The 16,313-nt window shown below is 40.3% G+C and overlaps 1 protein-coding gene across 1 annotated transcript in view; it reads left to right on the top strand.

Annotated features, from left to right (window-relative positions):
- Positions 1-13,046, top strand: part of abtb1 (ankyrin repeat and BTB (POZ) domain containing 1) — a 36,258-nt gene extending 23,212 nt beyond the window's left edge. Inside the window, exons 8-12 of the mRNA XM_060932479.1 lie at positions 2,581-2,693; positions 2,775-2,873; positions 2,994-3,161; positions 5,066-5,266; positions 9,526-13,046. Of these exons, the coding sequence (XP_060788462.1) occupies positions 2,581-2,693; positions 2,775-2,873; positions 2,994-3,161; positions 5,066-5,266; positions 9,526-9,732 (788 nt within the window). The 3' untranslated portion in view covers positions 9,733-13,046. The remainder of the gene's footprint in view (positions 1-2,580; positions 2,694-2,774; positions 2,874-2,993; positions 3,162-5,065; positions 5,267-9,525) is intronic.
- The last annotated feature ends 3,267 nt before the right edge of the window (positions 13,047-16,313 follow it).

Below are 16,313 nucleotides of genomic sequence, written 5' to 3'. Positions count from 1 at the left end.
TCTACTTTAAGACCCACCTATTCATACTTCTAACGAGTCGGGGCCCATTAAAAAAGATCTCCGATTATTTTGCCTCATCTATTCTATTAGAATCTAATAATCTACTGTAAAGTGTATTAATGGGATGCGACATCACTCCCTGTTACAGATGGGAGCCCAGGAATGAAATGAACAGAATATAAACAAACTGTTTTGAATTGTAGGTGTGGTATTTAAAACTGTATGGATGTGTCAGAAACCAACATAAAACCATACACGCAGGGCATTCCCAGTCAAAAGGGGTTAATGATCCAAAAGTGGAGTCTGGGCGATTAACACAAGAACTTATTGCTATGTTTGTGTTCAGCAAACAAGCAAGTTATTAAAACCAAGAAGGGGATATCGAAACCACTCAATGGGATTAGATCCTTACATGCTAACAAAGAAGGATTTTTCCGATGAATTGGAAAATGATCCATCTGTTGAGTTCCCCGACATCTCAAACTACCTGGCGCTGCAGACATCGTTCTACACGGACACACAGATGAAAACCTGGAAGAGCATGGAGGAGTACAACTTTTTATATGTGGCTGGGTTAAAGATCTGGGCATCAGGACACTACAAGGTAGATGGATCTAAGACCCCGTCCACACGTAGCCGGGTATCTGCTAAATCGAAGATATTTTTCTACGTTTTGGCCTGTCATCCACATGAAAACACATCAAAAACGAATATTTAAAAAAACTCCGGGCAAAGTGAAGATTTTTGAAAACTCCGTTTATGCCTTTTCGTGTAGACAGAGATAACCGGACGTTTGCGTTTTAGAACGTCACAATCTGCGCCAGGCGGCACGGTGGTGTAGTGGTTAGTGCTGTCGCCTCACAGCAAGAAGGTCCTGGGTTCGAGCCCCGGGGCCAGCGAGGGCCTTTCTGTGCGGAGTTTGCATGTTCTCCCCGTGTCTGCGTGGGTTTCCTCCGGGTGCTCCGGTTTCCCCCACAGTCCAAAGACATGCAGGTTAGGTTAACTGGTGACTCTAAATTGAGCGTAGGTGTGAATGTGAGTGTGAATGGTTGTCTGTGTCTATGTGTCAGCCCTGTGATGACCTGGCGACTTGTCCAGGGTGTACCCCGCCTTTCGCCCGTAGTCAGCTGGGATAGGCTCCAGCTTGCCTGCGACCCTGTAGAAGGATAAAGCGGCTAGAGATAATGAGATGAGACAATCTGCGCCAAAAAAATGACAACAAATCTGCCCTGACGTCAAACGTGCGACCTTTGTTTACTGCCGAAGCCAGATTAAGCATGGACAAAGAGTAATGGATCGGAGTAGTGCCTTGAAAGCGTTAATTATTGTGCAGGTGCTATTTACATGTTTAATTTTAGAAGCCCAACTACTGATAAGATTCCCAATCAACGTTTTCTTGCGTCTTTTGAAGTTTATACTCCAAAATTGTGTTTAGAAGCAATTCTGTCTCCGAGTCTGTCCAGACGAACGAGCTTGGCGTCATGTTTTATGTTTAGGCGAAAGTGACGCCAACAGAGGGCTATTCTGATGTGATTAGGGGGTAGGATTTGGGGAAATAACGCCATCTACAGGTTTGGAATGCTTATGAATGTGATTGAAAACGCAGATGTTTGGTTATGTGTGGAAGGGATTTTTTTCGAAGACGAGGTGGTGTGGATAAAACATTTTTATAAATGGAGGGGGGGAAAATGTTCGGTTTTAAAAATACCCGGCTACGTGTGTACATGGCCTAAGTGCAGGGAGAGTGTTTATTAGCAGGCGTGATTATTTACAAAAACGAAAGCAAAGCGGAATCATAAAACGGAGTATTTAAACAGCGTTATAAACATGGTTAGAAACAAGTGTGATAATGATGAAACTTTGCAAAGCCTCCGTGAAAACAGCGTCCATGTCTGTGCGTACTGATTGCACTCAAATCGGTATCAGGTGTTTCCCATAATGACCGGCTCCCAAGCACGCGCACAACAGAGAGTGGACGCACAAGCTGCACCAGACTCGAGCGCACGAAGGTGTGACCGTTAACCGTTCACCTGCTGTGTTACCGCAACTTTTAGCTCACCTGTATATCGTCATGCATTGCCACCAAAATGCCTCATTTTCATTGCAAAGCATCGCGAGCTGTAGTGCATCCGTAGCTTAATGAGGCAGATGTGACATTGGATGTGACACCGCAGTTGTACCCTACTATGAGTAAAAATTAGCTTCAACTTGAGGAGGAAAAAAACCATCATGGCCCAGTGGTTGAGAAACGCTGTTCTGAGCATTTGATGAGGTAAATTGACCACTTTGGGTTTACACATAACTTACCGGCATAAAAAGATCCAACTTGTCTCTCTTTTTCTTCGCTCCACTGCTGTTGAGACGCCACCATCTTTGTTGAAAATTTCAGAAGCTTTCAGGTGGTCATGTGATTCGCTGCTAGCACTCTGATCAGATTATCTTAAAAAGTTGCTCAATTATGTTGCCCAGTCTCAATGGGAAAGTGTCAAAGCCCGGCAACATTGCCCAAAAAGTTGTCCCATGTATCATCACCTTTAATCTTAACAGCACAAAGGTGAGACGTTTTTCTGTCTCCGTCAGTGTCCAATAAACCGGGAACATGTGTGAAGGTGCTCACTCTGGATCCTCACGACTGGCAGCTGCAGGACGGCATGGCTCTGTTAGCCGACAGCGCTCTCCCCGCTGATCTCAGGGTGAGACGCGAACACTTCGGACCTGGTCACAAGTGCGTGCTGTGTCTATTTGATTAAACTGCATGTGATCTGCTTTCTCAGGTCGGATACGGGCAGCTTCCTTTTGATTTGACTGACAGTTTTCCGAGCTACCCCGACATCTGCTTCCGGGTGGACGGGTATGACTTCCTGTGTCATAAGGTGAGGGGAATATACAGATAAAAACAATCCTTGTATTTATTTGTTCTGTTTGTTTAAAAGCTGTTTTGGTGTGGGAAAAGTACATTGTAACTAATCGTATGTGTGTGTGTGTCCCCGCAGGCTTTTTTCTGTGGCCGTAGCGATTACTTTAAGGCGTTGGTGGAAGATCATTTCAGTGAAGGAGAAACCTTGCAGTCTCGCCCTGAAGTTCCTGTCATCACCCTACATGATGTATCTCACGAGCTATTCACCAAAATCCTCTACTACATCTACAGTGATAACACACAGGTGTACACACACACACACATAATATACACAAGGTGACAGATTACTACAACCCCGATTCCAAAAAAGTTGGGACAAAGTGCAAATTGTAAATAAAAACGGAATGCAATGATGTGGAAGTTTCAAAATTCCATATTTTATTCAGAATAGAACATAGATGACATATCAAATGTTTAAACTGAGAAAATGTATCATTTAAAGAGAAAAATTAGGTGTTTTTTTTTTTTTTTTTTTTAATTTCATGACAACACCACATCTCAAAAAAGTTGGGACAAGGCCATGTTTACCACTGTGAGACATCCCCTTTTCTCTTTACAACAGTCTGTAAACGTCTGGGGACTGAGGAGACAAGTTGCTCAAGTTTAGGGATAGGAATGTTAACCCATTCTTGTCTAATGTAGGATTCTAGTTGCTCAACTGTCTTAGGTCTTTTTTGTCGTATCTTCCGTTTTATGATGCGCCAAATGTTTTCTATGGGTGAAAGATCTGGACTGCAGGCTGGCCAGTTCAGTACCCGGACCCTTCTTCTACGCAGCCATGATGCTGTAATTGATGCAGTATGTGGTTTGGCATTGTCATGTTGGAAAATGCAAGGTCTTCCCTGAAAGAGACGTCGTCTGGATGGGAGCATATGTTGCTCTAGAACCTGGATATACCTTTCAGCATTGATGGTGTCTTTCCAGATGTGTAAGTTGCCCATGCCACACGCACTAATGCAACCCCATACCATCAGAGATGCAGGCTTCTGAACTGAGCGCTGATAACAACTTGGGTCGTCCTTCTCCTCTTTAGTCCGAATGACACGGCGTCCCTGATTTCCATAAAGAACTTTAAATTTTGATTCATCCGACCACAGAACAGTTTTCCACTTTTTGCCACAGTCCATTTTAAATGAGCCTTGGCCCAGAGAAGACGTCTGCACTTCTGGATCATGTTTAGATACGGCTTCTTCTTTGAACTATAGAGTTTTAGCTGGCAACGGCGGATGGCACGGTGAATTGTGTTCACAGATAATGTTCTCTGGAAATATTCCTGAGACCATTTTGTGATTTCCAATACAGAAGCATGCCTGTATGTGATGCAGTGCCGTCTAAGGGCCCGAAGATCATGGGCACCCAGTATGGTTTTCCGGCCTTGACCCTTACGCACAGAGATTCTTCCAGATTCTCTGAATCTTTTGATGATATTATGCACTGTAGATGATGATATGTTCAAACTCTTTGCAATTTTACACCGTCGAACTCCTTTCTGATATTGCTCCACTATTTGTCGGCGCAGAATTAGGGGGATTGGTGATCCTCTTCCCATCTTTACTTATTAATGACCTATTGCCAATTGACCTAATGAGTTGCAATTTGGTCCTCCAGCTGTTCCTTTTTTGTACCTTTAACTTTTCCAGCCTCTTATTGCCCCTGTCCCAACTTTTTTGAGATGTGTTGCTGTCATGAAATTTCAAACGAGCCAATATTTGGCATGAAATTTCAATGTCTCACTTTCGACATTTGATATGTTGTCTATGTTCTATTGTGAATACAATATCAGTTTTTGAGATTTGTAAATTATTGCATTCCGTTTTTATTTACAATTTGTACTTTGTCCCAACTTTTTTGGAATCGGGGTTGTACATGAGATTGGAGGGAAAGGGGGTGGAGCTTCCAGGGGGTCAGTTAAAAACATCTGTGCAACTGTTAATCATTTCAGATGCATACATCAATCGGCTTCCAAGAAAAAGAGAACGCTGCTCTAGCCTGACCAATAAATCAGTGTGTCGATATTATCAGCCGATATGAGCTAACTGCCGATAAATCGGTATCGGTGTTTATAATGGCAGATAAATGACAATTAAAAAAGAAACGAAGAGATGGAAGATGGCTTCTTTAACCATCTTGTGTCTGCGTGTGTTGCAGCTGTCCCATGATAGCGTGTATGAGGTGCTGTGTGTAGCAGACATGTACCTGCTGCCGGGTCTGAAGCGTCTGTGTGGTCGCACGTTGGCTGCGCTGCTCAGCGAAGAAAACATTCTGCACATGTGGAAGACGGCCAAGCTGTTCAGCCTGTCGCGCCTCGAGGACCAGTGCACAGAGTACATGGCCAAGATCATCGAAAGGGTGCGTTCCACATTGCAAAAAATGACAGCAAGCCAAAATGATCTTGCATTTCAGTTATTCCTCGAAATAGAGTTGGACGTGAGCTGATAGCCGATGAGGCGCGTAGCACCGAGTCAGCTATAAGCCATGTATGATGAGATTGAGTGGAATAACTGTTTTATTCTATCCACATTCATTGGATTTTCATAAATGGAGCATTTTTATTTTTTGCAAATTTGATGAATAAAAACGTTATACAAAATGTCCGACAAAATAATTTCCGCTTAGAATGTAAACAAACCGGCGAAATGACAGGAGCAATTTGTGAAAAATGCGATAATAATGATTCTTGAAAAATAAAAAAAGATGTTTCTTTCCATATTTTGTTGCCGCCTTTGTATTTTTTTGGGGTTTTGTTTTCGAGTAGTTTTTTTATTTCATCCTCGGTTGGTTCAGCAACACGCGCCGCCATTTTGTTTTTTTCTACTCTCGGTATATGAGCTGCAGTGTTGTAGTCGAGTCACTAAACTTCGAGTCCGAGTCCAGTCTCGAGTCCCCATTGTTCGAGTCCAGGTCATTAAAGAAAATTTCGAGTCGAGTCTACTACTGATCCGAGTCGAGTCCGAGAACAAGACTCCAGCCGCACCATTTGACGGTAGCTGTTGCTGCCTTTATGTTAAAGCGTCTCTGCTACTGTGTTGGACTAACATTCCTGCTCGACTGCCCCATTTTAGTTAACAGGCTGCAGATTAAAAAGCTTGTTCTTTGCTCAGCAAGCCCCACCCACTATCAACAGGGCAAATAACATGAGAAAGGGTTAACACTAGCTAGTTCATCGCTCAGCAAGCAAGCAAGCCCCGCCCACTATCAACAGGGCAATGAACATAGCGTGTCACTTCCTTCCCTGGGTGGAGTCTCACCAAATGACGATTGAATTTCGAGGTCGTCCCCGTCGTCTCCTCGATAGTTCTTCTACATATGGAGCACATATGCACGAAAAGTCTGTATAAGCAAAGCGGACAATCCTAGAGGCTTCTTTCCAGGCATTTTAGTGCCATTAATGTTAGTTTGTTCCTGAACATGACGTATGAACAGGTGAATGTGCATTCTCTTGCACGAAATTAGTATAAAAATTAGGGGTGGGACGCGATTAAAAATTTTAATCTAATTAATTAGAGCCTTTGAAATTAATTAATCGCATTTTAATCGCATAGAAATATCTGACTTGAGAACAGGTAGAAAGACATTTTTTTCCACATGGATTTTGAATGACAATACATAAGCTTAAATCCAACAAAATATTGTTGTTGTTTTTTTTTTTCAAAACCAAGATCAACAAGCCAGTGCAAATTCTGCCATAAAGTTCAGCATATTTAGGAAAGTTAATTTCAGAAATTCTACCACTGCAATGGGTATGCAGTCGAGAGCCGCCCAGTAAGCCAGCGCGTTGGTCATTTTCTCTGCCGTGGTCTTGCTGACCTTGCCCTTGAAACTTAGTTGATGTAGTGTGGGTTGGCTGTGTGTCGTCCGTGTTGGGTTAGCTTGCGCGCCATCTGCCAAGCTTGCTGCTACATGTTTGGCATTGAGGTGGTATTTCAGGCTTGATGTGCTGCGGTGATACGCGAACTCCTTGTTGCACAATTTACATACGACCACGCTCTTATCAACTCTCCCATCCTGTATTTTATAACAGAATTTCCCCTGCATGGGGCCAACTAAAACGTTCTCATCCGCTTCTTGTACTTCTTCCATCTCTCCTTCCAAAAACCAGCGTCCTTTGAAAACCGGCGTTCTTCTTCTCCTGTTCTTTTTCTGTTTCCGTCCGGCTGTATTCCGTCACGCATTAGTGCTGCCCCCACAGGTAAAATCCCAAACGACTTCTTCTGAGTTTCCAGAAGGCTGTGTACACCATCAGACGTAATGCCACTCTCCACTGCTCTAATGCAGGACGTGTCTGTTATAGTGTGCAATTAAAATGCGTTATTTTTTTTAACACATTGATATTTGTGTGATTAATTAATCGAAATTAACGCGCTAATGTCCCAGCCCTAATAAAAATTAATGTAGATCTAAATATCTTGCGCTAAATTATTATGGCATGTTACAAAAAGTAAAGAAAAAAAATCAGAGTCCTCATGTCCAATTTACGAGTCCGAATTGCAATTAATGCACGAGTCCGAGTCCAAATCAAGTCCTTAAAATTGGGGCATGAGTCGGACTCGAGTACTAAAAGCCTGGTGAGCTGGTATCCTAGTAGTAGAGTAGCCAATCAGAGCGCATGATTGCTCCTATCCAGTGAATGTGGATAGAATAATTCCTATTATAAGATCGCGACAAATCAAATATAAGCTCATTAAACCTATTTCTAGACATATTTTGAGCTTTTAAGTTTTCTGATTCTACTGGCAGTTATTTTGCTCATTTTATGCATCTGTTTCTAGAAAGAAACAAATTATTTTTCAATAGAACAAGTAGCCCAGGAGTAATAGGGTTCTACCCAGAACAAATTAGTAACAAGCTTAAAATTTCAGAATACCTTTAGGAATAACATACTAAAAGTCCCCGGAAATCCCCCTTGTGCTCTCTGAGAAATTCAAGATGGCGTCCAAAATGGCCGCCAAATGGAGATCTGCCCATATCTTAGGCCCAAAACAAAATATTAATGCAATTAAAAGGTCAGAATATATGTTTTGTAGGGTAGGAGAGTAAATTCCAACATGTGTGTATTAATTACATTGTGTATTAACATTATATCATAACAATGTACACATTATTATAACAGTATATTTGTGTATAGTGTGGATCCATTGGTTACTCGTTCACTCCGTATCGTCCTATTCTGTTCACAAAACAACAAACACAATTACTAGGGGTTGGAGCACTTATTTTCATTAATATTAATTAAAGTAAATTGGTGGTGTAAAATGAAAAATGGCATGTTAAAAGGTCATGCTGAGTTCAGTCATTTTTTTGTCCGAACACACTGGCATTGCTAGTAGTAAAGACTGGCGCTAGAAACTCAAAGATTAATTTTTTTCCACCCTTAAACAAGCTTGAATAAATTCCCTACTTCATTGATGGTACAACAAAGGTCCAAGCATTACAACTGAGGCACTGAGAAGTGTTTAAGTCTACTCATTGTTTATAAGCAAGAGCTTTTATTGAGGCAGACCTTTTTGTCATGAAAGTCGCCGGAATGTTGAAGAAGTGTACTGAAACAGCTTGCCATTGTAGTTTTAGAAGATAGAGTTCTCAAATTTAATTTCCCTTTAATATTTTATCAAAGCTTAAAGATGCACTAAATATTAAGGAAATTGATGTCTAATTGTTGTCTTACATTATGTTCATGTATGTAGGTAGCCTACTAAGCTAATCTGTCAATCATGTCAACCATCAAATTCCATGTAATTTCCACATTAATGACCTTGTAACCTTGGTTAATTTTAATTTTAACAGTGTGACAATGATGAATTTGCATTGCTTGTATGAGAGAACATATAATTTAACATTTTAATTGCATTTATATTATGTTTTATCCCTGAGATATTGAAAAATCTCCAATCGGCGGCCATTTTGGACGCCATCTTGAATTTCTCAGAGAGCACAAGGTGGATTCCCGGGGACTTTTAGTATGTTATTCCTAAGGGTATTCTGAACATATTCTGAAAAATTCAGCTTGTTACTAATTTGTTCCAGGTTGGAATCAATTTTGAGCTAATGCTCTTGGGCTAAAGTGTTCCCGGGCAAAACAAACCTCGCCTGGGCTTTCCGGTGACCTTGACATTCACCTTGATCCGATCACCCCCCAAAATTTAATCAGCTAATCTACAGACCATTGCGCACCTACCCTGAAAATTTGAAGTCAATCGGTGAAACCGTCTAGACGCTAGATTAAGATACACAAACAAACCGCACTGATTTACAATACCTCACCCCGCTTACTCCGTTGTGGGCGAATTAACAACATTTTAAAGCTTAGAAATAGTAAAATAGGCTTAATAATCTTTATTTTTGGTTTATTTTAATCTTATAATAGTAGATAAGGAAATGGAAGATAAATTTGACTAGGTTTAAGATTTATTCGCTTCTTAAATTTCATTCATCTCTTAGCAGTGCACATGCAAGTGTTGTGTCGTCACAGCTGGGATTTTGATCTCTAGAACATGAATATTAATAAGGACAGGGATCTGGGATCATTTTTTTGAAGCTGTAAATAAATCAAACGTATATTAGAAGTGTGTGTGTGGGTCTTTTGATCCTGAACTGTGTGTGTGTATAAGCTGGTGGAAAGGGCGGAGTTTGCAGAGCTTATCCGAGAGGACGCTGCGAACGTGGCGGCGCGCCAGGAGACGGACTCCATCCCGCTGGTGGACGACATCCGCTACCACATCAGCAGCAACGTTCAGACGTACAGCGCCATCGAGGAGGCCAACCAGAAAGTGCACGCCCTCGAGCTCCTGCTCAATCACATCGGCCTCGACTGCTGAACACACACAGGCCGATGTGTAGGAGAACACCGTGTGATGTTATGGCTTTATTTATGCTTTCTGCACACCTGAAATGAGTAGCGTTCTATTTTAGAATAACAACCTTAACTCGTACTAATATACAACCACTCTGAGTGAAGATTCTAGAAAAAAGCTTGAAGTAAGTTTACTTATTGTTTTTACTTTGGATTCGATTCCGTTCTTGAACAAGAACTAGTCAAATCTTTTGTGTATATCTGTCTAGCGTCAGTTACATAATACAGTAATAATGAAATTAGTTAGGGCTGCTAAAAAATATTCATGCTTTACAGTTAGTTCAGCAATTTAGGAACGAAATAGCTTTAATGCAGCCTTTGGAATAAACAATTAAATCTAATTATCTGTCGCATTGTACTTGATCAGCCTATATTCCTTCAGATGCACAAAAAAAAAATTATGAGCAAATTATTAATTTTCGAAGAATGATTTTATCTTGATCCAAATGAATAAACAGGCCACGGGAATCCTGTGACTTAATCCTGCATCTAAAACTTGTATTTAACAGTTATTCCACAAAATCAAGTCGTACATGAGCTGATAGCCGACGAGGCGCGTAGCACCGAGTTGTCTATAATCCATGTACGACGAGATTGAGTGGAATAACTGTTTTATTCTGTCCACATTCACTGGATTTTGAGAAACGGAGCATTTTTATTGTTATTTTTTTGCAAATTCGATCAGTAAAAACTTTGTACAAAACGTCCAACAAAATCATTTCCGCTTAGAATGTAAACAAACCGGCGAAATGAGAGGAGCAATTTTGTGAAAAATGCGTTTAATAATAATTATTAAAAAATTTAAAAATGATACGTTCTTACCATCAAGTACTTTTCATTCCATATTTTGTTGCTCTTTTGTATTTTTTTTTGGGGGGGGGTTGTTGTCGAGGAGAGTTTTTTATTTCGTTCTTGGTTGGTTCAGCAGCACGCTCTGCCATTTTGTTTTTCTCTACTCATGGTATATGAGCTGATAGCCTAGTAGTAGAGGAGCCAATCAGAGCGTGCATTTGCTCATATCCAGTGAATGTGGTTAGCATTTAATTATTCTATCCAATCTCTGTATCTTTAGCTAAGCTGGCCAACATTGGAGTTAATTATGTTGAATTAATTAAGGAAACTGACGTATGATCATGTTAAGCAAGAGTGCTTTCTTTTCTTCACTGCTACAATAGTGAGGTCATTTCATTAAAAAAAAAAAGTTTACCTGCACGATTTGGTAGTGTGCTATTTGTTACAAATGATTATGCAGCACAAAACATCCAGGTTATGTTTATTTCCGTTTGTTGTATGTGAGGAGGTTATGTAATTCAGCAATCAGTAACGACTGGCATCTAATTGGAGCCAAGCAGCCCCCTTTTTTTTTTTTTTTTAAAAGCTAAGCTCACATTATTATAATAATAATAATATGATGATGATGATGATCTGTTCAGCCCTAATATGATGATGATATGGCCTCATTATGATAATCTGATCTTATAAGTGATTTCTTTCTCTTCATTATAAAGCTCATGGGGTCATGTATAGAAGATTTATAAGACCTTAGAGTTGACCTACAGGATCAGAAATATAAAATATTCCAAAATATTTAAAGTTTTTTTTTTTTTTTTTATAATTAATTTTTCCCCCTTTCTCAGTGAGATCTTTTCATATAAGCTGAAATAGTTTCTGGGGGGGGAAAGGAAGTCTGTAAATGAAGAGATGGGTTTGTGACACACTTTCGTTGTTGTGTTGATGAGTGGTGTGTGTGTGTGTTGGTGTCATGACCGGCGCTGGAGTTATTGCGCTTTATCTGTGATTTATAATACATATACATAGCTATGATGTACGTGTAGATGTACGAGTCCAGATGCAGTCCTCACTGGTCTCTTCAGGTCACGCTTTGGTTCAGTGACAGATCATGCTCTCTTGTCTGTTGTTACCTGACTCAGGTGTGTTTACAATCTGGACGGGGGGGGAATGGATTGGGTTCAAACATGGATGGATTTTTTTTTTTTTTTTTAACTCCATGATGAGAGCTTGGAATTATAAGGTTCTGATGTGTTTTTTCTTTAAAAATGATGCGTGTTATTTACATGATGCTAAATATTTTGGCTTGTTTGCTGAAGTCTTCTTTTGAAGATTCTGAATCCTGATTGACCAGAAGGTTTTTTTTTTTCCCTCCTCCTAGAACAGCAGCTTGAACATTAGTAAAGCCTGTCCTTCATTCGGCTCACAGATTACTCTTAATGCACTCATTTTTTTAAAAAATCCGTTATCATTTCTGCGGTAACAACTTGCGCATTTTTGAAGGAGTCTCCAGTGTCAGTGCGCTGTAGCAGTCAGAAGATGGAGGCCTTTGTGCTTTGCGCTTGTCCTTTAATTAACAAATGGCTGTAATCATTATCGACTTGCTGTGGTAGAACAGGAATAAAACACTGAGACATGCTGTTATTGGAAAATAATCACTAATATTAAAATCACAAAATGCGTCAGAACCTTATTTCCTTAACATTTATTTACGGCGTTATTTAACAGCCAAGGTCTTGATTTATTTAGTTGTGCAATATTATACTGTATAACAGTCTTTACATTTTGATATGTTTATCTCAGTCTGGTGTTTTTGTTGTACTTTTTGTTTTACTTTAGTGGGTTTTTTTTTGTGGTGTTTCAGTTTGTGGTGGCCTCAGAGGAACAGTGTAGCATGAAAAATGTAATTTCCACTATACACCCTTGTCCAAGTGTTGTAGACCAGCTGAGACCCCCCCCCCTTTCCAGTTTTGCACTAGGATGAGAAGTTTAATGTTCCTAAGAACAAAGAACCATCAGTTTAGTCTCATGTAAACTGCATGAAACATCACACACTTGTATCAGAACACATTTTTGGCTCAGTTTGTTGATATACAATTTAATAAAATGGCATGAAATGTAAGTGTTTATAATCAGTGCTCATCTGGTAGCTATTAGCTCTCATTAGCTGTTCACAACATTAGCCTTTTAGCTAAAATAAACGTCATACGGCAAACATGTCTTGGCTGATCGACTACAGTGAGAAGGGTAACTGAAAGTCCAGATCATATTGTCTCAATGGCTTTGTTTTTGTACATGTGTATGTGTGATTGATTGAGAGAAAGAATGAGCGTGTTGGACAAAAACAGCGTGACCGTTTTGCTCTAGAATTGATGCAGAATGCACACGAATTCCTAAACTGCAGTAATATTTTCACACTGGCATGTAGTTACTTTTTGTGTGTATAAAAACCCAGTGCATAGAAGCAAATAAATAAAAGCCCTGTTTGAATTTGTTTGGTATTTGTGTCTTATTCAAAATGTTAGTGCCCAGATGCAGTACTTATATTTTTTCTACAGGGGGCGCTATATACTTGCAATGCATTTTCAGGACATTTTAGTACATTGATGGGTGGGTGTTGGCATTTTATCTGAGGCAAAGGTAAGACATTAATCTCAGTTTTAACTTGCAATAATTGGGGAGGAAAAACAGCTCTTTTGTCATGTGGACATAAAAATGAATATCAAACAGCGTTTGGCTCCATGATGATTGGGCCTTTAGAGATCTGAAAATCTAATTATATTGCATAATTGTGTTTATAATACAGTGTGAGTATTATTTACTCCATTTGCACATATTTTAAAGCAGCTTTACCAGTGAGGCGGAGTCGTTGAAGAGGGTTATGGGATTTTCCCTGGAACCCAGCAGAAGGTTTTAAAATTGCCAAAAATATGATTTGAAGCCCATAAATTCTGTTAAATAATAACTTGATTGATGTTATGGTTTCAACCTTTCATGCTTCACTTCTTTGCCATGAATTTCATGGTCTTTCAATGTCTTTGCATTATTATTATTATTATTATTATTAAGACTTTATTTCTGGCACTAAGGATGCACTGCCTTGTACAAAGCCAGTGGCTGGGTATTTTACCTAATCTGCATGTCTTTGAACTTTCATACTGAAATATAACTGGCTCTTTTATGTTGTGATGCAATAACATTTGTGGTTCACATGTTGAAGAAGCAGGGCAGCATGGTGGTGTAGTGGTTAGCGCTGTCACCTCACAGCAAGAAGGTCCGGGTTCGAGCCCCATGGCTGGCGAGGGCCTTTCTGTGCGGAGTTTGCATGTTCTCCCCGTGTCCGCGTGGGTTTCCTCCGGGTGCTCCGGTTTCCCCCACAGTCCAAAGACATGCAGGTTAGGTTAACTGGTGACTAAATTGACCGTAGGTGTGAATGGTTGTCTGTATCTATGTGTCATCCCTGTGATGACCTGGCGACTTGTCCAGGGTGTACCCCGCCTTTCGCCCGTAGTCAGCTGGGATAGGCTCCAGCTTGCCTGCGACCCTGTAGAACAGGATAAAGCAACTTTGTCACATGTACACTCAGGGACAGGCTTAAAGCTAGACTGACTTTCAGGTTTAGGTCACAAAAAGAATTTTCCCCGACACCCAATTATTTTTGTTTAGTGGACTGAAAGCCACTGAATTCGAATCATAGACTTCTAATTTTATTAGTTTAAAAAAAAAATAGAACAATTAATGAATTTGGCACCACGTGGCCCTAAATTCTCCACTATTATTTCTTGCTTCACCCTGACCCAATTCAGGATACTACATCATACATCACATGGTGGGCTTTCCCAGTTTACACAAGGCATTGTGGGATACAAATCTGAAATGGGAGAGAAAAATGGAGGATGTGAGTGTGCAAATGAAATGTGGAAGATCGACTACAGTAACGGAAAACGAGAAGAAAAGACGTTATGTTATATACGACGGAAAGGAAACGCAGGACCAAACTAATAAATATCAGCGGTCAGCGAGCACCTTGGTGTGATCAGCTGTTTGTTTAGCGACAGAATGATTCAACTGTCAGTGCACGCTCAAAGGTACATCTGTAGATGGCAGTAATGCAACACTGTGGATACTAGCTGCTGTAAAACCCAAAAGAAGGACAAAAAGAAGAAGGTAAACCTGCTCATGAGCACACTGGACTCCGTCTGTCTGCTTGACTGTGTGAAGTGGGTGATTTCATGCACATTATTTGCTAGGGAAACCATTCATCCATTATCTGTAGCCGCTTTATCCTGTCGCAGGCAAGCTGGAGCCTATCCCAGCTGACTATGGGCGAGAGGCGGGGTACGCCCTGGACAAGTCACGATGACCCTTTAAATTAAATAACTTCCCACCCATAGAATAGCCTGGTTTAAAAAAAAAAAAGATATTACAGAAATAAAAATATCACAATGACCAAATTTCAGAGGGAACTAAATTTCACCGGTTTTATGAAATCGAAAGGCCGTCTACTTTTAAGCACAGTGAAATTCCTCCTCTGCAGCAGTGAACACACACATGCGTGCGCGCACACACCCAGAGCAGTGGGCAGCTATGCTACAGCGCCCGGGGAGCAGTTAGGGGTTAGATGCCTTAAGCCTCGGTCACAACCGGCTGTATGTGCTCCTACGGCTGGTCTACGTACAAAAAACGCAAGAAACGCACGGAGGACGTGCGTGTGACGTGCTGATTTTCAAGCCGTAGACTGGCCGCAGACCGGCCGCAGAGGTTCTTTGTCATGTCAAACAAACTCTACGGGCGCTTACGTTTTTTTCAGGTTGCAAGACAAACTTACAGCCGACGTGCGTCTTTCTCCACGAAAAAAAAAAGCAGCGATTTGGGAAACCCCAACCTTTACGAAAATCTACCATGATTTACTATGGTTTTACTATGGTTTTTATGTAGTAACCATGATTCTACCATGGTATCTCATGGTTATTCTAAGTACTATGAACCAACCATAGTATTACTATGGTTCATCCATGGTAGTAACCATGGTTCTACTATGGTATTTCATGGTGATTCTAAGTACTATGAACCAATCATAGTATTACTGTTGTTTATCCATAGTACTTTGACGTAGCTGTGGTAGCATCATAGTTGTATGTGTAATAGGTCATAGTAACTACGAAATTAGTTTAAAAAGGGATAGTATGGTTTTTAAAAGGATGCACTAACTGTAGTATTACCATGCTTTCGTCCAACAGTCAATGCTGTAGAGAAGGATCTCGATTAACAGCCCAGATACATTAACATTTTCTTAGAACCTAAAAATTTAAGTGAACATTGAGGTAAAATGCACCATGGTTTTCATGGTTACCCAAAAAAACATGAATAACTATAAACCATGGTAAAACCATGGTTAGTTTTTATAGTAAAACCATGGTTAATTTTCGTAAGGGAAAAATCGCACGGCCAAAAAATCGTACGTCCGGTTGTGACCTAGGCTTTACTCAGGGGCACTTCAGCCCAACCTCAGGCCATGGCTGCCCTATGTTAACCTAACCACATGTCTTTGAATACGATAGGCCTCGTCACACCAGGTTTTTGTGAAATTTTACAAGGGAAATTATCTTTATTTTAGTGAAATTCAATTGTTTCAAAACACAGACTGGGAAAATTACTGTCCAAGTGAAAATTTCGCATTGAGTTTAATTTTGGTGACGTGTAAATCTGCTTAGTTGCTCTGGCTGTAATAATCTTTAAAGAAGTTTGTTTGATTTG

Source organism: Neoarius graeffei, chromosome 10 (genome assembly GCF_027579695.1).
Source record: "Neoarius graeffei isolate fNeoGra1 chromosome 10, fNeoGra1.pri, whole genome shotgun sequence".
NCBI classification, from domain to species: Eukaryota; Metazoa; Chordata; class Actinopteri; order Siluriformes; family Ariidae; genus Neoarius; species Neoarius graeffei.
This window is presented reverse-complemented; position numbering and strand designations above follow the sequence as displayed.